Source organism: Aythya fuligula, chromosome 19, assembly GCF_009819795.1.
Source record: "Aythya fuligula isolate bAytFul2 chromosome 19, bAytFul2.pri, whole genome shotgun sequence".
Classification (NCBI taxonomy): domain Eukaryota; kingdom Metazoa; phylum Chordata; class Aves; order Anseriformes; family Anatidae; genus Aythya; species Aythya fuligula.
In genome coordinates this window covers 3,872,054-3,892,314 of record NC_045577.1, presented here as the reverse complement: position 1 = coordinate 3,892,314, position 20,261 = coordinate 3,872,054, and the positions used below count along the sequence as shown (strand labels likewise).

General features: G+C 60.3%; 1 protein-coding gene across 3 annotated transcripts; it reads right to left on the bottom strand.

Annotated features, from left to right (window-relative positions):
* Positions 1 to 505: 505 nt before the first annotated feature.
* Positions 506 to 3,443, bottom strand: NTMT1 (N-terminal Xaa-Pro-Lys N-methyltransferase 1). 3 transcript variants are annotated; one of them, XM_032200263.1, is made up of 5 exons: positions 3,410 to 3,443; positions 2,676 to 2,723; positions 1,736 to 1,923; positions 1,373 to 1,625; positions 506 to 1,041 (listed from the first exon to the last, which is right to left on the bottom strand). In XM_032200263.1, the coding sequence occupies exons 3-5, from the start codon at positions 1,895 to 1,897 to the stop codon at positions 785 to 787; spliced, it is 672 nt and encodes a 223-aa protein (XP_032056154.1). In that variant the 5' UTR covers positions 1,898 to 1,923; positions 2,676 to 2,723; positions 3,410 to 3,443; the 3' UTR covers positions 506 to 784. The 3 variants fall into 3 exon arrangements, with proteins under 3 accessions (XP_032056154.1, XP_032056153.1, XP_032056155.1); XM_032200262.1 differs by having other exon boundaries at positions 1,736 to 1,918; XM_032200264.1 differs by lacking the exon at positions 3,410 to 3,443 and adding an exon at positions 3,389 to 3,404 and having other exon boundaries at positions 1,736 to 1,918.
* Positions 3,444 to 20,261: the final 16,818 nt, after the last annotated feature.

Below are 20,261 nucleotides of genomic sequence, written 5' to 3'. Positions count from 1 at the left end.
GGGGGGGCAGCTCAGAGCAGGTGCCCTGCTAACACCGAGTGCTCACTGGATCTCTCCTCAGGGTCACTGGGGCTGGTAAAAGTGTTCCAGGAGGTAAGGCAGGGCTTTGTCTGCGCTACCACATCTCTGGAGAACACGAGCCAGGATTACAGCTCCCTTCTCTTTTGCTGTGCACCTGGGAGGCCTCCTGATGGGTTTAAAACCCACCTCAGAACCCCAGAAGCCAAAGCCCACTGCAAGGAAACACCGGGGGGGTTCTCCCATTTGCTTTACCCAGCTTGTTGCTGAGTTAAACCCTCATTTCTGTGAGCAGCAGCGAGCTCGGGAGTGGGAAAAGGGGCAAACTCCCACGCGAGGAGGGGCGTCCAGCCTGTCACAGCCACACCAAGCCCCTGTGCAAGCAGGGAGCACCCATGGGTGCCCAAGGAGCGAGCAGTGTTGGGCAGAGCCCCCGAGCGTGGCCTCAAACCACGGCGCTGCGCCTGACAAAGCCCACGTGCAGGAGTGCGACAGCAGGAGCGTGTATTTGGCAAACACCTCTTTTTTTTTTTTCTTTTTTTTTTTTTTTTCCACAACCAGCAGCAACTTTGGAAGACAAAGCCCCGTCCTCGCCACCAGCCCCGGAGGAGAGGAAGTCGCGACGCCCTCGCCGCTGGCCACCCCCCGGCGGTGAAGGCACGGTCCTCGCCCCCTCCCGGCCCCGGCAGGACCTTCTGTCCTTGCCCTTGTTGCTCCGAGCTGGCCTTGGAGAGAGACCCACCCCCTCTCCGGCCGCCGGGCAGCCTCATCTCATGGCGAAGGTGTAGACGTGGTAGATCTCGTCGGGGAAGTTCTCCTGGCGTTCCTCGGCCAGGAGGTGCAGCCCGGCGCGGCGGATGATCTTGCGGACCACGTCCAGGTCCCTGCAGACGCTGCTGTCCACATCGTCCATGATCACTCCCTCCTGAGCCATGTTGTCCTTGATGACCACGATGCCGTTGGGCCGCAGCCCGGCGCGGCAGCGCTTCAGGAAATCGGAGAGGTGGTTGTCCGTGAGGTGTCCTAGGGGGGGAGCAGAGCAGAGAGGGGGGTTAGCGGGTGTGAGATCACCCCTCCCCGGGTAGCGTGATGGAGAAGGGGAGGCTGTTAGGATCCCTCCTGCTCCAAGCAGTCAAAATATTTGAGCTATTTTCAAGGGAGAGCTTACGGGGGGGTCCAACTTGCGTCTCATGGGCTCAGTCCAACTCTGTCCCACCCACACCCTGGGCCTTGAGGGTTTGGGGGAAAAAGACCCTACAGTGTGACACCCTCCACGGGGCAGATCCCAATCCCAGCCCTCCCTGGTGCCTGTGGGGCTGGACGGGGAGAGGACAGGCCACGGAGCGCCCCTCACCGATGACCCACTGGATCCAGATGACATCGTAGGAGTTGGGCTCGGGGCTGAAGTCCTGGAGGCCGCAGCAGAAGTAGTTGCGCACCCGCCTGCCCTCCTCGCCCAGGTAGCTCTTGGCCTTGGTGAGGAAATCCTCCGTCACGTCCACCATGTCCACCGTCTTGAAGAGGGGCAGCAGCAGCCGCTTGGTGATGCGGCCGATGCCCGCCCCGCAGTCCAGCGCGCGGCTCGTCCCCGTCCTGTTGGGGCCATCCTGGGAACGAAAACCACGAGGGGCTGGGCTCCCCGGAGAGGCAACCGAGCAGGAAGAGCCCAGAGGGAAGAGCCTTGGGCTTTGGGAGCACCTCGTCCCGTGTTACCTACCCGCAGGAAGCGCTGCAGGAATTTCCTGGAGCTGTTGATGTCGATGCTGGAGATGTGGCCGTAGCCCCCCAGCATGCCGTCCACCGTGGCGGGCACGTCCTTCCAGTACTTCTCCGCCTTGGAGTAGAACTCAAACTCGTCCTCCACCACCTCGCTCGACATGCTGGCCCAGCGGGGGACTCGCTGCTCTTCCAGGAGGGGAAAAAACACGGGTCAGGAACAAAGAAGCCCCCCAGCGTGAAGCCCCCCCAACCCAGGTAGGGCTCCCGGTGAGCCCCACAGTGGGACAGCACCACCGCCATCCCCAGCTCGGTGTCACGGCTGTGGGATCAGCTCTCTGAGCGTCCCAATATGTGCCTGACACCCCTTTCCCTCCCACCAGGGCTACTTCAAACCCTAAAAACTTCAAGGAACAACAAGCAGGAACAAGGACCTCAATGCTGGAGAGTTTTGGAGCCCCTCCTGGGCAGGAAGGATCTCCAAAATATCCAACATACCCTAAAATCCCCAATTTTATTTTTTTTTGAAGGCTGACGCACCCATTTCACCTCTTCTGCCTCCTCTCTTCCCATTTTAAGAGCATTACCAGATCAAAACCCCCCAGGTCCAGGGGGAGTTGCTGGAAGTCCCCCCAAGCACCTCCCCAAGGGCTGTAAATCTCAGCCGTGCCTGTGAGCTAAGATATTTGTGATATAACAAAACCAGGCTCTAAATCAGCCCTATGAGCCATAAATCCCCCCGGACACCCCATAACTCACCCCCCCTGGGTCTGATTAACGCCGGGGGGGGATTAGCAGCAAGATTTGAGGTGGCCCAAGGCTAAATTCAGCCCCTTCCAACACCTCCACAGACAGAAATATGAGGGGTTCCTGGTGTCACAGCACCCGAAAACCTTCCCCGGGGGGGCTCGGGGTGGGTTTGGAGACCCCAAAGACCTCACCTCACTCCTGGGGGGCCAGCTTGGCGTGGAGCCGCTCTGTGCTGGGCTCTAGGGGGAGAAAAAAAAACAGGTTTTTAGCCCCAAAATACCGCAGTGCTGCAGGTGGGGGGGGGGGGGAACCCACCGTGGCCCTGAGGAGGTGGAGGTGAGACCCCCCCCCCCCTCTCCCCGACCCCATGGGGACCCTGTGGGCACCCCCTGGCCCCACAGCCCCGTTTTGGGGGGGAATCCCCAAATCTGGGGGGGCTGCAGGCCGGGGAGGGGGCCTGGTTTTAGGCCTGGGGACCCCCCCCCGTTCCCTACACCCCCACCTCGGGGGTCTATGGGGGGGGGGGGTCCCGGTAACCGGTGCTGGGGGTGCCCCTGCCCCCCCCCCACCCACTTGGGGGGCGCTGGGGGGGGTTCCCTGTGCTGGGGGAGGGGGCACAAACCGGAGGGGTTGGGGGGGGGCTGGTGAGAGGCAGCGAGGCCTAAACGGACCCCCCCACACCCCCCACCCCCCCCCCAGCTCGGTGTGGCCCCGCTGTGTGCGGGGGGGTCCCGGTGGCAACGGGGGGGGTCCTAATTTGAGGGGGGGGGTCCCGGTGTGGGGCTCCCGGTGCTTCCCCTTCTCCCCCCCCACCCCCCAATCCCGTACCCGCTCCCCCCGGTGCTCCCCCCCCCCCTTTTTCCCCCAAAATCCCCTCTTTTTCTCCCCCCCCCCCCCCCCTCACCGGGCGGCCACGGGCACCCACCGGGCGGCGGCGCTCCCCGTGACGTCACCGCGACGGGGGGGGGGGGGCACGGGGGGGGCGGGGCCTCCCTCCGTTACCGGCGGGGGGGGGGTGGGGGGGGGGGAGCACCGGGAAACGGGGGGAGGGGGGGGGGATTAAGGGTGGGGGGGCTGCGAACGGGGCTCTATGGAAGGGGGGGGTCCGGTGGGGGTGGGGGGGGCCCCGTGGTCCCGGTGCTGTCCCGTCCCCGGGAGCCGTGCCCCCCCCCGGCCGCGCGGTGCCGCTGTTGCCCCGCTGGAGGAGGAGCGGGGGGCGCCGGCGGGCAGCGGCTGCTGCTGGGGGGCGGCACGGGAACGGGGGGTGTCCACACGCGGAGGGTGTGCGGGTGGCACTGCAAGGATTAAAAGACCCCCGCCTGTCACCCCTCAGTCTGTCACCCCCCAGGCTGTCACCCCCTGGCCTGTCACCCTCCGTCTTGTCACCCCCCGTCCTGTCACCCCCCAGCCCGTCAAGCCCTGGTCTGTCACCCCCTGGTCTGTCACCCCTCACTGTCACCCCTCAGCCTGTCACCCCCCATCCTGTCACCCCCTGGCCTGTCACCCCTCACTCTGTCACCCCCCGGCCCGTCACCCCTCAGCCTGTCACCCCCTGGTCTGCCACCCCCTGACCTGTCACCCCCTGGCCTGTCACCCCTCATTCTGTCACCCCCTGGTCTGTCACCCCTCACTGTCACCCCTCAGCCTGTCACCCCTCAGCCCGTTGCCCCCCATCCTGTCACCCCCCAGCCCGTCACCCCTCAGCCTGTCACCCCCTGGCCTGTCACCCCCTAGCCTGTCACCCCGTGGCCTGTCACCCCTCATTCTGTCACCCCTCTCTCTGTCACCCCTCATCCTGTCACCCCTCTCTTTGTCACCCCCCGTCCTGTCCCCCCTCATCCTCTCGCCCCTCATCCCGTCACCTCTCCCCACAAAGCCCACCTTCTCCCCCCATCATGCCCCAAACCCCCCCATTTTTGCCTCCCCTCACCCCATCCTGCCGCTGCCCCCCTGCTGCCTCTGCAACCGTCCCACCCCCGACACCCCCCTTTGCTCCCACAACCTTAACACGGAGGCCGGTTTTGGAGCCTGGCCCAAAATTATGACAAAAACAAACAAAAAACAAACAAACAAAAAAACAGAAATAGAAATGGGTCGAACACCCCTAAGCTCCCATGGACACCCGGACCAGGACAAGGCCCCACATATACCACATATACCCCACAATACCACAGGGCCCCAGCACCCAGTCTGAATAATGGGGAATTGCCCCCAAATTGCTGCCCCCAAAACCCCGAGGGCTGTGGAGACCCCCGAGGGCAGGAGGGGCGGTGGGGGCTTCGCCTCTCTGAATGTGGAAGGTTCCAGAAGGCAGCAGCTTGCTCTCCTCACCCAGCGCTGGCTGTGCCAGGCCAACGGCCCTCACGATTTTACTCAACAGAAAGAAAAAGCTATGCATAGAGTTGTGTTTCTTTTTTTTTTTTTAACGAAAATCCCCCATTTCACAGCAAACCCAAAATATCCCCTCCCCAGCCCAAGGCCCTGGCCCTGCGGCCCATTTTGCCCCGCTCCTGGCTGGGTTGTACAAAACCCAGTGAACCCCCCCCAAACACACTCCAGGTGCTTAATCACCCTTATTGCCCTTTTCTGATGAATTAATTCTAATTCATTTTGCACCAGCATTTGGAGGAGAGGTGACCAGGGCAGTGTGAGCTGCTCCAGGTGATGGGCAAGGCGCATCCCTCCGCGTGCCCTGCTCATGATCTGAATAACTTGGGGGGCTCAGAACAACTCGGGGGGCTCAGGTCTCACCCCCTGCAAGCCCCCGACTCCATCAGCCAAGGCCCGGTCTGGGCAGTCGTGATGAATGAGCTCGGGATTCTCCCCACACCGGTGGTGATGTGGGTGCCCCAGCACCGGCCCCAGCAGCTCCAAGCCCCCCCAGCCCCAGTGCCGGTGTCCACCCGGTGCAGCCAGGGCTTTGTCCCCGCATCCCCAAGAGCCGAAATGTGACTGGTTTGGGTGACCCTGCCCTCACCGTGTGAGTGCCTAGGGGCAGAGGTCATCGTCCCTTTGCTGTTTGTCTGGTGCCCGGCAGCTTTAAGTATATAAAATCGATTTATTACATGAGAAGTGTAGTCTATGCTATGTGCTATGTGCTATGTGCTATGTGCTATGTGCTATGTGTTATATGTTATATGTTATATGTTATATGTTATATGTTATACACTATACACTATGCACTAATACACTATACACTATACACTATATATATAGTATATAGTGTATATATATATATAGGTATATATATACTATATACCATATACTATATACTACATACTATATACTATATTTTACTTTATACTGCCTTATACTATAAGCTATATACTATTTACTCTATACTATATGCTATACATTTTATATTATAAGCTATATATGAGATACTTTGTACTATACGTTGTATACTATTTATACGTTATATACTAGATACAGGATAATAGATAGCATAATGTATATATATATAAACTATCTACATAGACCGTGTGTATAACATTATGAGTACAATACCATGTATATGAGTGCATGTATATACATACCCATAGAGCAATTGGACTATGTATATCCATACAAATACTTATGGATACATGCATATACATGTATGTAGATGTACTGTATACACCATGCGTACATACAGCTATTTTTATACACCAGATAGTCAGATATACATGTAAGTATATGGGTACCTGTATACATATGCATATATATACACAGAAACTATGTATACATATATAAAACTTTTTAATATGTATGTCTGGTGTGGTGGGGAGGGAGAGAGAAAGAGCAAGCGAGCAAGAGAGTGCGCGTAGGGTGCAGCATCGTGTCTGATCAGCAGAGCCGTGGTGAGCACTACGTGCATCCCTCGTGTCCCAGCTCGGTGACGGTGACACGGCCCCAGCGCGCGGTGCGGGGCAGAGGGGAGGGAGAGGCGGCGGCACAGAGGGAGAGAGGCGGGCGAAGGCAAACTGCTCCGAGTTACAACGCTCCCTGTTTGATTAATTGTACTTTCTGTTTGATAAATGTTACTCGTGAGTATAAAATATGCAAGGCACTTAGCAAGTTCACACTGTTTAAAGAACTCAACTAACCAAATTAAAATTCTATGCTAGGAGCCGAGCCGCTGCAGAGCAGCGTGGGGAGGTGACGCTCGGGGAGCTGACCCCTGCCCGTGCCAGGGCCACCCTGCAGCCCACGGGAAGGCGCCTCAATCCCCTGGGGCTTTGGTGAGGCCGTGGGCAAGGGCTTCTCATGCAGCCCCTGTGCTGTATGTGACGAAGCTGACCACTGCCAGCACGCTGGGGCAGGGGCACGATGCCGGCTTGGGTGCAGGACTCAATACTTCGCCCTAATTCCCAATCATTTCAAGTGGCGGCAGCCAAGTGCTCAGAATCTCCCCAAAATATGTGTGGCTCTGGTGGGGCACCCAAACCCCCAAAACAGGGGTTTTCCTCCACTTCTGAGCCCTGATGCAGCACATTTCCCCCCGTAACACGTCCACTGAGCCATGGCATCGTGGTACCCTGGCAATGTGACACCTCCCTGCGTGCTCACATTGCTCTGTCCCCTTCCGAAACAGCAAAAACAGCACCCTGGGATGAGCAGGAGCCCCCAGCTGACCAAAGTGAAACGCATTTTGCAAAGCTTCCCACCACTTTTGGGTGCTGCACGGAGGAGTCAGAGCGTGGCCCCCCGCACCTTGTCAGCCTGTCCCTGCAGTCTGAGCAATGCTTTAGCACCCATTAACTCATGCGGCAGTAAATCCTTGCTCGGGCAAGCCCCAAATACTCATTTCGGGCGCTGCAGTTTGTGTCGTTTCAGCATTAGCATGCACACTCTTATTAATTAATACTTGCTAAACCGGGACTAAAAATAAAGCGCTCGGCGTCTCCTTTCGGCAAACACCTCCTGCCCTTGCGGAGCAGCGTGCCTGGGCTTCGACGGGCTCAGCACACGGGGCTTTATCCCTTCCACAGCCAGAAAAAAAAAAGAAAAAAAAGGCTTCACGGAGCCAGGAATGCCGATAAAGCAAAACCTTCTCCTTCCATCCAGGCAAAAGCGCCCGTGGCAGCTATTGCTTCGGCACGCCACAGCGTGAGGCTCACGCTCATCTCCGTGCCTGCCTGGGATGAGCTTTGGGGTCAGAGGGCTGCCGCATCCGGGGCGGGGAGTTAACGTTCCTTTTCCATCCCAACTTAACTTTTTTTTTTTTTTTCTTTGCTGCTTTTTTCCTTCCTGGGCTGGGCTGCTTTGGTTGCACTTCCCACTCGGAGCTGATCGCTGGATTGCCACTGAGGGAAGGGTTTAAGGGTGCTGCGGGTGGGTTTGTGCACGCACGGCTGCTGGCTTTGATTAAACTGAAGGCCAGCGGTTGTTGCAAAAGTCCCTTTTCCCTGCGAGGGGCTGCTGCTACCCACCGGCACCCCCCTGATTGCAAAGCTGCTGCATCCTTCACCCCGTCCCAGCTGGGAGCAGCTTGGGCTGTGCACAACACGTGGATCTGGGGGCACAGCTCCGAGATGCTGAGATGGGACAAGGGAGGACCACAGGGATCAGGGGGACGCGATGGAGCCCCCAGGACAGCACCGTGGAGGGGACACGGGGAAGGGGCAGGTGGCATCTCGGGGCCGGGGCTGGAGGGCATCGCCGCGGGCTGGGGTTGTGCAGGTGTTGCAGAAATCGTGTGAGTTATTGCAGGGGGCAGCAGTATTGAGATAATTATAGTAGTGGTAATAATAATGGTAATAAGGAATTAATTCATCTTTATTAATCTTTATTAAAGAAAAAAAAAAAAAAGAAAAAAAAGAAAAAAAAGAAGCCCACAACTTTGTGATTCTGTGATTCTGTGAACTTTATGCAAGGCCGGGACAGCCCAGGGCCACCAACCTGCATCACATAAAACTCCAACTCCTGCAAGATTTAGAGCTGCTCTTTCCCCCCAGCTCAGGTCCCATCCCCAGAGCACTTTGGCTGTCATTTGTCCAAAACCCCCAAGTTTCCAGCCAGCCCAGAGGCTGCAGAGCAAAGCCTGAAGCCAGGATCCCCCTGGGCACAGCCAGGGCTGAGCACCGCTAGGAGCACCCTGCTCCCCTCCCCGCTGTGCCCTTCGTTTTCCTAAAAGACCGGGGTGGCAAAAATAAAGCAGCCCCCTCCAGGGGTGAGGATGGGGCCAGGTGAGGGTGCCTGGAGGGGTCAGGGCTGGTTCCCCTGTCCCTCGCCCCCCCGGCCAACGCCAGGCCCCGCAGTGAGGGCTGCGCTTGGTGCTGCAGCGCGGCTGGCTCGCGCCAGGAGTGAATGTTAATGGTGCCGAGCTCCTCGGAGAAACGCTCAAATTCTCCCTCTAAACCAGGGAGGAAAAGAAGGAGAAGGGGGGAGGAGGGGAAACCAGCTCCGCAGATTAATTCTGCTGATGAAAATTAAAATCAGGCATCTCCAAAGCGAGCCCAGAAGGAGCTGCCTCAGCGCTGCAGCCCCTGCGAAAACCCAGCTTGGCTCCGGTCTCCTCCAGGGTCGGGTCGTGTGAGCAGGCATTTGTCCTGGCTTTGCTCACGCTTGGCCCACCAAAGACGTGCTGAGGCAGCGGCTCCCCGTGCAGGTAAACGTGCTGCAGGTGGTAGGGCAGGATCGGGCCCCCAGGATGCTCCGAGCTGGCTGTGGGCATGGGGAGGGCGCACGCCTCCTTTGGGAGGGCAAGTCGGCCTCCCGAAATCTTGAGGTTAGTTGCAATGCCAAGGGTTTAAAAAACAAGCTGTGGAGGGCTTTTTTATAATCGTCATTAACTTTCTGGGCTTTGGGGCTCTGCGGTGTACTTTTTAGTCCCTGTGCTGGATGGTGAGGACAGCTCCAAAGATCCCCCAGGGTTGGGATGAAGGCAGAGAGCGCGGGACTCCGGGAGCTGCTGCTTTATAAATGAAACCATCCGGGCAAGGTAAGCGCTGGGAGCTGCTGCAGGATCCGACCCTCCTGGCCAGCACCTCCCTCCTGCTCTGCTCCCACAGAGCTGGGAAACCTCGCGGGGTGTCCCTGTGGCACGGACACAGCTCCGGGAGGGCAGTTACAGGGTGGCTGTGGGGACAGGAGGGGACTTTCCTCTGCTCGGACAGCTTTGGGCACATGGGAGGGCAGCGGGCACTGCGGAGAGGGGCCTCGAGGTGTTGGGGTTGGGCACCCAAGGGTGGGACCCCTGCTGTGCACCCCGCTGCGCCCCACCTTGTGGCTCCCCCGGCAGCGTCCCCGCTCCCTGGCTGCGAGCTGGGTTTTATCTCCGGCTGCTTCCCTCCTCCCTCCCTCCGCCCGCTCCCTTCTCCTCCTCACTGCCAAGTCCGCAGGTTTCCTGCTGTGACCTTGAGCTCGTTCCTGAGCTGGTTGTGGGCTTCTTAAAGGAGCCGTGTGGGCAGCGGGGCCCCCAAAAGCCCCCTCCTGATGTCCCCACCCTCACCGGGAGCCCCCCGGGCCGGGGGGCACCGGGACGAGAGAGCAAGGTGGCCCCTGAGCGCACCAAAACTGGGAGAGGGTGCAGGTGGCCAATTTGGCATCCCCAGGGCCATCGTGGTGGTGCTCCCCCAGTGCTGTGCAAGGGGTTTTGCCACCAAAATGCACATGCTGGGGGTCCCAGCAGTGCCAAGACCCCCAGGGGTGGCAGTGGCATCAAGAGGCTGGGGGTGCGCCCACCGCCCCGCACCAACACAGACGGGTGGCCGTCGATGGCACCGTGGTGGCCCTAGGTGGCAGCTCGGTGGCCCTCGATGGCAGCACTGCTTCTGACAGTGGTAAAGAAAAAGTTTGAAAGCTGTGTCCTCTGCTCCCAGCTCCGCTCGGGACCCCTCGAGCATCCCCCCGGGGGCTGTTGGTGCCACTCAGGAGCAGCACCCGGAGCCGCAGCGAGGCAGAAAGCGCCCCGGCTGCCCTCACCCCGCGTGCCAAGCACACAGCTCGGACTCACCTTCCAGGAAAATCCTTCTCCGTGGGAGACCCCACCTGGGGAGCTGGCCTGGGCTCAGATTTAGGAGCCGAAAACCCAAGGGGAAGCACAGCCAGCATCCCATGCCACGGAGGTCTGAAGCTTGGTAAGCTGGATGGGCTGAGGTTCCAGCCTTGCTCAGGACACGCTAAAAGCTCCATCGGCTGGAGAGGACCCCGATCAATAAGTGCCTTGGAGGCACGTAATAAAACTTTGAAATTATGCAGGCGTCGCCTGGCGCTGCGCAGGGAAGGCGGTGGTCAATTCACAGGGGTGCCCCTGGGGAGCCAGGGCTGAAATTAGGGAGCTAGGACGAGGGCCCCAGTGCTGGTTTTCTGTGGGTTTTGCCACATCAAGGACTACGTTAGCCATAGCCCTGGAATTACGTGCTGACAGCCATCCTTCGTGCTATCGGGCAGCAACCTTGGTGACTTGTAGCTGCTGGCCAGGTGGTGCCAGGGCGAGATCTGCAAGCCTGACACAGCCAGGGAATGATGCGAATTAAAAAATCAGCACACAGAAAGAGGGTTAAGGGAAATAGGAATCGTAGGAGTCACCAGAAAGGCATGAACCTGCCCGGGGGGGGGGATTGTGCACCCCTGTGGCACCATCCCCAGGCTGGAGCGAAGCACACGGGGGGTGCTGCATGCCATCGCTCCCCGGGTGCATGGATTTGGGGACCGTGGAGATCAGCGTGGGGATCCCAGGGCCTTTGAGCTGGGAACCAGCCCCGGCTCCAGCCCCAGGCCCAGCCCCATCTGGCTCGGGGTGTTCTCAGCACCAGCTCTTACAGCTACGTGTGGGGAAACTGAGGCACGGTGCAGTTACAGGTGGAGAAGGACTAAACAACAGGGGAGAACCTCAGCAGGGCTCATGCCCTAGAGCAAAACAACCCCGCAGAGGATGATATCTTACAGCTTTCCCTGTGTCACTGAAAATACAAGGGCCATGACGTAAAGGCTCCCAACGGGCCACTAAATTCCCAGCCCGCTAGCCAGGACACCCGACGGGAGCTCATCATCTCCACGAAGGAGAGGTGAAAACACCCCTCAGCGATCCTCAGGCGGGGTGCTGAGCCCCATGCTCAGTGCTGGCCCACGGGAGATGGGCCCAAACCTCCAGGGCTGTGGGATGGCATGGGATGAGCAGCCCAGGGCTGCCACCGAGCACGGGGACGGCTCTACAAAACCCCATCCCGCACCCCGCTGGGACTCAACCTCCACCTTTCCCAAGCCCTTCTGGCAGCACCAAGCCGGGGTTAGGCGGGAGGGAGCCGGAGGAGGCTGGCGAGAGGGAAGAAAAAGAGAAAAATGAGTTTTCCTGCTGCCCCAGCGGTGTGGCGATTGATCGGGTGCAGGTTAGTGTGGAGCGGTGCTGAGAGCCTCATTCCCAACCGCCGGCTCACAATTATTGGAAAAAAACCCGCGCTGCTGCTGCAGCGAAATTAGTTATTGATCTCTTGTCTGGGTGACGAGCGCGGCGCTGGGGCTGCGGGGCTGCTCTCCCCCGGGGGGCTGCAGCCTCCCCGCTGTGTTCGGATGGGGTTGGAGGGCTGGGTGCTGGGGTGCTGGGTGCTGGGGTGATGGGTGCTGGGGTCCTCAAGGTGCTGGGGTGCTCGGTGCAGCTCCAGAGCAGCTCCCTGGGGGCACCCAGCCGCAAACTCAGGGGATAAAAAGGCTCCGAGCACCCCCAGCTGCCCCGTGCCAGCCCCCAGCAGAGCTTTGCCGGGGGTCCCAGCCCTTAGGGAGCCGTGTCCTGGGGTATCTTCTGCCTCCTGGTAATGGGGAATCACAGAGGTGGGGGGGATCCGGGAGGTTTTGTGGCCCCAGAGGCTCCTCGCCCCCCAGCCCCAGGCTGGTTGGAGAGGCTGGAGCATCGTCAGCGCCCCCAGCACCAAGGGGATGGGGATGGGAAGGGGGAGCTGAGGTGGGACAAAACCTTTCCACCCATCCCGGGGCTGCTTTCACAGCTTCGATACACACACACAAAACCAAACTAACAGAGGTTTATTTTCTGTGATTCCAGCTGCAGAGCAGGAGCAGGCAGCATCCGAGGTGCTCCCATCCAGGGGCTGCCCTCCGGAGGGTTCGTTTCGGGTCTCACCTTTTGCTTTTGGTTAATTCTGGAGGTTTTTGGGGTTGTTTTTGCACAGCACAACAGCATCACGGGCAAGGGAGGTGGCTGGAAGTTTCCATGGGCATATCTGGGTTGTTTCACCCTCCGAAGGTTTTATTCCCCCCAGCTTTTTGCCCCAGAAGGAGGCTGCCTGAAGTGACGCCTGCCCAGGGCGTTGGTGCCTTGGCTTTTGGGATGCGAAATAAGAAGTGACCCGAGGGGCTCCTGGTGGGCAGGGGTCTCTGCAGCACCCCCAGGCTTTGATTTGGGCTTTTTCCATCAGGACGCAGCCAGTGCCCAACTCCTCTGAGGTCCCATGGGTGCAGGGACCCCCTCACATTACCATCTGGGGGTGCCCGGGGGGGGGTACCCACGTAAAGACCCGAAGGCTGGTGGCGATGTGACACCAGGAGGGGACACAGCGGGGACAGGACAAGCAGCAGCTCCCTTCTCCTGCCTCCAGGGACAGGCAAAAAGGGCCGGGGGGGGCCTCCTGCCTCAGGCTCAGCACCCCGGGCAGCTCAGGACCCCATCCGCATGGGGGTCCCTGGGGGAAGCCGGGGGGGTCCCGGCCCCTTCCCCAAACAAAAGCCTGGGAACAAAAGGCTGCTCGAGGCGGGGAGGCATCCCCAGGCCGGGGGGGGGGTTATTTGTTTAACCCACGGGGGAGATGGAAGGGGGAGAGGAAACTGCATTTCAAAGCCTCTCGCCCTTTGTCAGCCCCTGGCAGCCCCCCCTCGGCGCAGGCATTCCTGGCGCAGGGCCGCGCAGGGGGGTCCGGTTACACAGCGGCCCCCTCCCCACGGCCCCTGCCAGGGGGTCCTGGCCCCTTCCCACAGACCTCCTCTGGGGGTGGGGGGCACAAGGGGAGAAGGAAAAATGCAGCTGGGAATGGGGCAGAGCGGCCCCAGAGCGCATTTCCCTGGCTCAGCCCCGTTTTTGGGGTGCTGAAGGTGGGGGTCCCGGCTGTGCCACTGGCCTGGGGGCCCCGTGCACAGCCACACGATGAGGTTTCCTGGTTTTTGGGGGGGTTTGGGTGGACTAAAAGCATCCCTTTGCCCCCTCCCCAAGGCTCCTGGTCCAGGTGGGGAGGCTGAACACAACCCCCCCGGTGCCTCCTTGGAGAGGCAGCTCCCCAGTTTGGCACTGGGCACCTTGCTGGGGAGAGCCGAGCTCATCTCACCCAGCCCTGGCACCGCACGAGCACAGCCCCAAAACCCCCAAAACCCCACCGCTGGGATCCTAAAACCTCCTGACAGCCTCCATGGAATTAATAATGAACAAGGGGCCCCGAAACAACCCGCTGCATCGCGCCCCTGGCACCCGGGGTTTGCCGGGCCAGGCCAGGCTGCTTACACCCCCAAATGCTTTCCACCCCACATTCGTCCACCCTAAAGGCTGCCCTGGCTGTCACGGCTCCGTGTCACACAACCAAACACAGGGACAAACACAGAACGACAGGGACAAACACCACCCCGACCCCGTCCCCATCCTGCCCCGCTCGTCGGAGCTGGCTGAAGCCGAGCCGGGGCCGAAAGCAGAGGCTGGGCAGATGGGAAGACCAAATGATGGCTTTGCAGGGGGGCTCGGATTTGTTTGAGCCGTCGCTGTCTCGGTGAGCGCCTTCGAAGAAGGGACACACTTGAGAAAATCGCCATCTGCTCCCGGACCATTGGCAACCGGAGGAAAAGGTGAAAGAAATTCAGCGGCTGCAGCACCCGCCCGGCCCCGACGCCGGCACCGGGGTTGTGCTTTGTGCCGTGTCCTGAAAGGAAACGGGGAATAAGAGGATGGTTTTGGGGCGAGCAAAGCCCAGAAATTAGGAAAGGGTGGATGAGGAGAGGAGCTGAGCTCGAGCGCCAGCAGCGAGGCTCTCCGAGCACCCCGGTTTTGGTGAATTTGGCAGCAAGATGAAATCTTGCCAGATTGATTTTTTTTTTTTTTTCTTTCCTTCCATCTCTGGGTTTCTAGTGCCTCCTGCTTCCAGCTGGGCTGGAAATACCACAAAAACAGATGCTACAATGCAGCACTTCAGTGCTTCGAAGCCGGCAAGAAAACGACATGAAAAATAAAGGCAGGCAGGGGGCAAGAGCCCAGGGCACCAGGAGGTGATCGCAGGGCTCCTGCCCCTTTTTTTTTTTGGTCTTTGCTGGGCACCCCCAGGGCACGAGCCTGGGGAAACTCCACCCAAGGTGACACTGCTGGCTGTCACCCCGGCCACCTCCCCCAGCCTAAAAGCTCCCCGCGGGGCCCACAGCTCCAGTTTTGGGTTTTCCAGCTGGCTGGAGGTGGGCAAGAGGCTTCCCAAAACGCTGCTGGTTTGTTCCCAGAGGGCAAAATGCTGCCGTGCTGCTGAGCTGTGCCTGCTGGGGAGCTCTGGGCTGGCTGTTCCTGCTGGGAGACCCCATCCCAGGGTCTGGGGGGGCTCAGGAATGGGGGCTCTGCCCCACGGTCAGCCCCCCCTGGAGCCACACGGGTTTCTATCAGAGTCCTGGGCATGGTGGTGCCGGGTGGCGATGGGTTTGATGCCCTGGTGTGTGTTTTGGGTTGGTGTGGGTGCAAGCACTGCTTGTGGAGGGTGCTGTGGCCAAAGGGGATGGCACACAGAGCCCCCCAAGGATGCCCCCAGCCCCTGGGCACACCAAACCCTGCACCGAGGGCAGCTCTCACCCCGCACAGCACACGGCAAGGAGCAAGGAGCCCGGAGCAGGGAGCAAACCCAGCCGGACACCCGGTGAGGAAGAGGCTGAGGCTGAAGAAAAGGAGGCAGAAAGGCAGGAGGAAAAGCTCAGCCGAGCCGCAGCCAGCAGGAGAGGCTCAGGCACGGCCGGGCGAGGGAGAGGGAGCCGAAATCTGCCGGGCAGGCTGCGCCTCGCTGTCAGCCGGCTCTGATTAACGGGCTGCCTTCCAGCTCCGCGCCGGCTGCGTTCCTGGCAGCAGCCGCGGCCCCACGGCTTCCTGCCGTAGGAGCGGCTTGCTGAAAGGTTACATTTGCACAATGTGCCGCTGGAAAAAGCGGTGCCAGAGGTTGCAGGCGGGGGAGCCGGGCGCGCGAGGCAGCTCCGCGCTCGCTCTGCCTGTGTCATGGAAAAAACCCTCGGGGTGCGGGGGGGGGACGCGCAGGAAAAGAGCGCAAGGCGGCTGCGGAGCGGGGGCAGCCGCCCTGCCAGGGGATGGGGGGCACGGGGAGAGGGGTAGGGGGCTGCCAGAGTGCCCCCCTGTAAGCTGGATGCTGCTCGGTGCCAGCCCAAATGGGGGAAAATCGGGGCGGTTTGGGTCGACACGAAGCGGCCGAAACGCCGCTTCGTGTCGCCTGGCACGTGCCGTGATGGAGATCTGGGGGGTGCTGCCCCTCGGTGGGGAAATTTGGGGTTGTTCAGGGGGAATTCACAAACCTGGCCGGGATTATTGCCTTCGGTGGAGCCTCTGAGCCGGAGCGCTGCGATTTCTGGTGCTGGGCACGGCCGTGGCTGCGCCCGCCCGCACGCGCTGCCCATCCCGAGCTGTCCCCAGGATTTTTGGACCGGCTCCTCGTGGGCTCGCTGAGCCCACCCCAGCTGCTCTCTGCTCCACAGCTTCCCCTAAAAACCTCTGCTCGCCTCCTCCACCGCACCTCCTGCACCAAAAATCTCCTCCAAGTGGCCCAGGCTGCGGCCGAAGCCACCTTGGCACGCGGGATTTCCCTCGTGGAGCCATCCCGACCTGCCAAACGCTCCCAATCCCTCCTTCAAGGCAAAGGACTCCGTCTTCAGCCACTTGCCCCCCCCGTATCGCCCTTCCTTTCACCTTCTCCCCCTTCTCCTGCCCCCCTCACCTTTGTGCCCCAGCACAGCAGCACCCAGCCTCACCCCGGGGTGCCGTGGCCGGCTTGCTGCGCCTCGCAGGAGCCGACGTTTTCCTTTTTGTCTCCCTCGTTTCCTTGGTTTCAAGGTTTTTCTTCCTCACTGAGCCCCTAATTAACGAAAAACAACAAGGAGGATTCCCAGATTCAGGGTGCTGCAGGGCTGGGAAGGGGGATCACAGGTGCCCCAGCCTGGTTCTCCCTCCCTGACCCAAAGGTTTTGCCCCAGTTCCTTGGTTTTGCCCCAGATTTTTTATAATCTCCTTCCCCCTGTGCTGTATCTCTCTACCAGAGCTGCCCGGACCCCAAACCAAGCCACATCCACCCCACACAGCATCACCCAGCCCCAGCCCCATTGCACTTGGGTGCGAGTCCCCTCCCCTGCAACGTCCCCAGCTTCCCTCTGCGTCTGTTTCCATCAGGATTTGGAGATAAGCTCCAAAATCAAGGCGGTGTTTTTGCCCCTCTGCCTTATCAGCCAGCATCCCCCAGCGTTCCCAACGGGGTGGCACGGGAAGGGGAACAGAGACCCCAAATCTCTTGGATTCCCCTTCCCCACGTGCAGAGCAGCCCCACAGCCCACGGTGGGGCTCCAGAAGGTGCTGGAGATTTTGGGAATCCAGCTGTGCACCGAGCAGCCCCTGCCCGGGGACGGCAGCGTGCAGCACCCATGGGTGTGGGCAGAGCCCAGGGACCTCGGCACACCTGGGTTTCATTCCTGGTTCTGCTGCTGGCCCAGGGATGCCCTTGGGCGAGTTGTTTCCCTTCCTGTGCTTCCTCTCCTGTTTTATCTCGCACTATCACAGCCTTTTTGTTTTTATTTTTAACCACTGGCTCTGCCCGTTGAGGTCTCACCAGCCCGTGGCTGCCTCTGTCTGTCGGGCATCACCGGCGGGCAGCATCTGGCCAAGTGAGTGTGCCATGAAGACAGCAGCATTTGGGCCACTTAAAAAAAATAATATATATATATATATATTAAAAAAATAAAAAATAAAGACCAAAAAAATCAACAAAAAGCATGGCCCAGGCGAAACAGCTGCTCCCTGCGGAGCTGCATCCTGGCCACCACCACCACGGGGAGATTTTGCATCAAGCCCCCAAAATTTGTGCAAACGAGCCCTGAGCATCCCCAGGGGACAGCAGGAGCAGCCCCTGAGTGCACGGTGAAGCCCCCCCTGCTTTGAGCCCCCTGCCCACGAGGCGCTGGTTGTCCCGTGCTGGGTTTTATGGCGCAGAGCACCCAGGATCCAGCCCAGCTGCAGGCGGCTTCCATCCCCCTGCTGCTCCAGGGAAAGCAGCTCCTGCATGAGCCTCCCCACGGGATCTTCCCCCGGTGCAGGACTGGGAGATGTCCCCCCAAAAAATCCTTGGGGGCCTTGCAGGAGGGCAGAGGTGCAAGTGGGACCTGGGACGAGGGGCAGCGGGGGTGATTTTAGCCCCCGAAGTGCCTCCGGTGCGGACCAGATGTTGAGAAGAGCTCGGCTCCCGGCCACCCCCGCTGCAAGCCCCGTTGCCAGATCTTGCGAAGAATCCCGGCCCCGAAGCAGAGCCAAGACACCCAGCTCCTGGGGGAGCCAGACCTGGCCAGCTAGAGGCAGGCAGCGGTGGTTTTGGGGACAAACGTGTCACCCTACAGCTGCTGGCTCCTCTCGCCTCCTCCCCGCACCCTGGAGGCAGAGCCCGTTCCCAGGACGAGGCTTTTTCCCCCTCGCCCCTTTCCCCAAACGACGTCTCCGGCCGTGGCAAAACGCACTGAGCCCGCCGAGCGCTCGCCTGTGGACGGCGGAGATCTGGCTGCTCGCACGGGCTTGGCTTTCCTCCTCGTTTCCAGCTGCTAAATTGCATTATAGGCCGTTAAAAACACGGCGCATACTTTCCTAATGTGGCTTTTCCGCGGTAAGCGAGCAAGCGCGGCCGCCACCGAGATGCTGGGCGACGGCGAGCGGGGTGGGGGGAGTCACGGGGAGAGCCGAGCCCCAAATTGGACCCCAAAAGAAGAGAATTGTGTGGTCCCGTGGGGGCAGCGGGCTGCCCTGCCCCGTGCCTCAGTTTCCCCAGCGGTGGGAGCTTTGGTGGTGCTGCCTCTGCGATGAGATCTGGCAGCAAGCAGGACGCGTGTACAGCACCTCGGTGTTCTTTAGGGGGGAGCTTTACAGGAAAAGGGGCTTTTGCTCAGAAATTAGGGCTTGATAGAAGTCCAGAACCGAGCTAGAAGCACTCTGTTAATGGTGTAATGGAACAAAAACCTGATTTCTGGGCACGACTGGAAGTGCCACACGGCTCCCCAAATGGAGACCGCGTCCTGTCCGAGGCAGCAGCAGTGCCGCGAGCTCAGAGCCATCTCCCCGCAGCACCGATGTCCCCATGGGCCTGTGGCTACAAAACCACCTCCATTGGCTCGCTGCAGCACTGCGAGGAGCAACCCAAGTCCCTGAGCGGGTAGGGATGGGTTCCTTCGGGGTTGGGAGACATCCCAGCGAGAATTGGACCACGTTTGGGGCTGGGGCACAGGCGCTGTGCCCGAGCAGGGGGTTGGGGAGCTCTGCCACCCCCCCAGGGCTCCCAAACGCCTTCTCCCTTGCCGAGGATTGGGCATGGAGGTGACAAAGGCGCTGCAGAAGCTGTCACACCTCCTCGGACCTGCAGCACCACGATGCTGAGGGCTGCGGGCACCCTCCTAGGGCACCCAGCCCAGCTCCATTCGGTGCCGGTGGCGCAGGGAGCTGCGCACCCATGGGTGCAAGGGTGAAGGTGCCAGGATGAGGGTGCCAGGGCAGCCCGCAGCTCCTGGCATGGGGCTTGAGGCTGCTTCCAGCCCACTGCAACCCCTGCAGGCACCTCCTGCACCTCCAGAGGAGCCAGGAGAGCCCCACAGGCAGCACCCAGCACCCAGCGAGAAGGGGAGAGCCGCGAGAGGGCGAGGAAGGAGTTAAAGCCCGGCGCAGGCAGCCCCCACCCTCTCCCTTCTCTGCTAACTTTGGGAGGAAGGGAATAGCATAAAGGTAAGAGTGGAGGAAGGAGAGCGAGGAGACAGATGAGGGAAGGAGAGAGAGAGAGAGAGAGAGAGGGAGAGGGGGAGCCGGGAGAGGAACAGACGGCAGAGAGGGAGCGCGTGGGGGGGAAGATGCTGACGCTTCTCCTCCATCTCCGCGAGATGCGGAGAGAGGGGAGCCATAAAAAAAAAAAATAAAATAAATAATAAAAAAAAAAAGAGGCAAAGACCGAGGGAACATGGGAGAGGGAGAAGGAAGGAGCCCGAGCGAGGGAGCATGTGTGAAAGTCGCAGCGAGAGAAGGGGCCTCTTTGATTCCCCGTGCCTCATACCAGACAGTGTCTAGACTGCAGCAATTATTGTCAGCTCAGAACACCCAGGCATTGCCATTTCAGCTGAAAGGGAGCTTAACAAAGAGCGGGGAAGGAAAAAAAAAAAAAAAATACCCTGCCAGCGGCGAGCTGGTCTCCCTGCAGCACAAGGGGCTCTTCGGAGGGCCCTCGGTCACCCCTCGCTCCCCGCAGACCCCGGCCCCGTGCGCCCTGCGTGGTGGGGGGGTGACGGGTGCCAGCCCCGGCCCGCAGAGCCCTGGGGGTGGCAGCGGGTCCTGCTGCAGCCCTGGGGCTCTTTGCTGCTTTTGGGGTGTTTTTGTGGGCTGTCTGGGTGCCGGGGTGCAGGGATTGGGGTTGGGGAGGTCGGTGCTTCAGGCTCCCCGTGGGTACCCGAGGTGTGCTGCTCCGGCAGGGCAAGCTCTCCAGCTCTGCTGGTTTAAGGAAAGGATGGGAATTCTCCTGGGTAAAATCCCAAGAAAATCTCCTTCCCTCTCCCTGCTGCTCCCTTCTCCTCCCCGTCCTCCCTCCCCGCTGCTCTCAGAC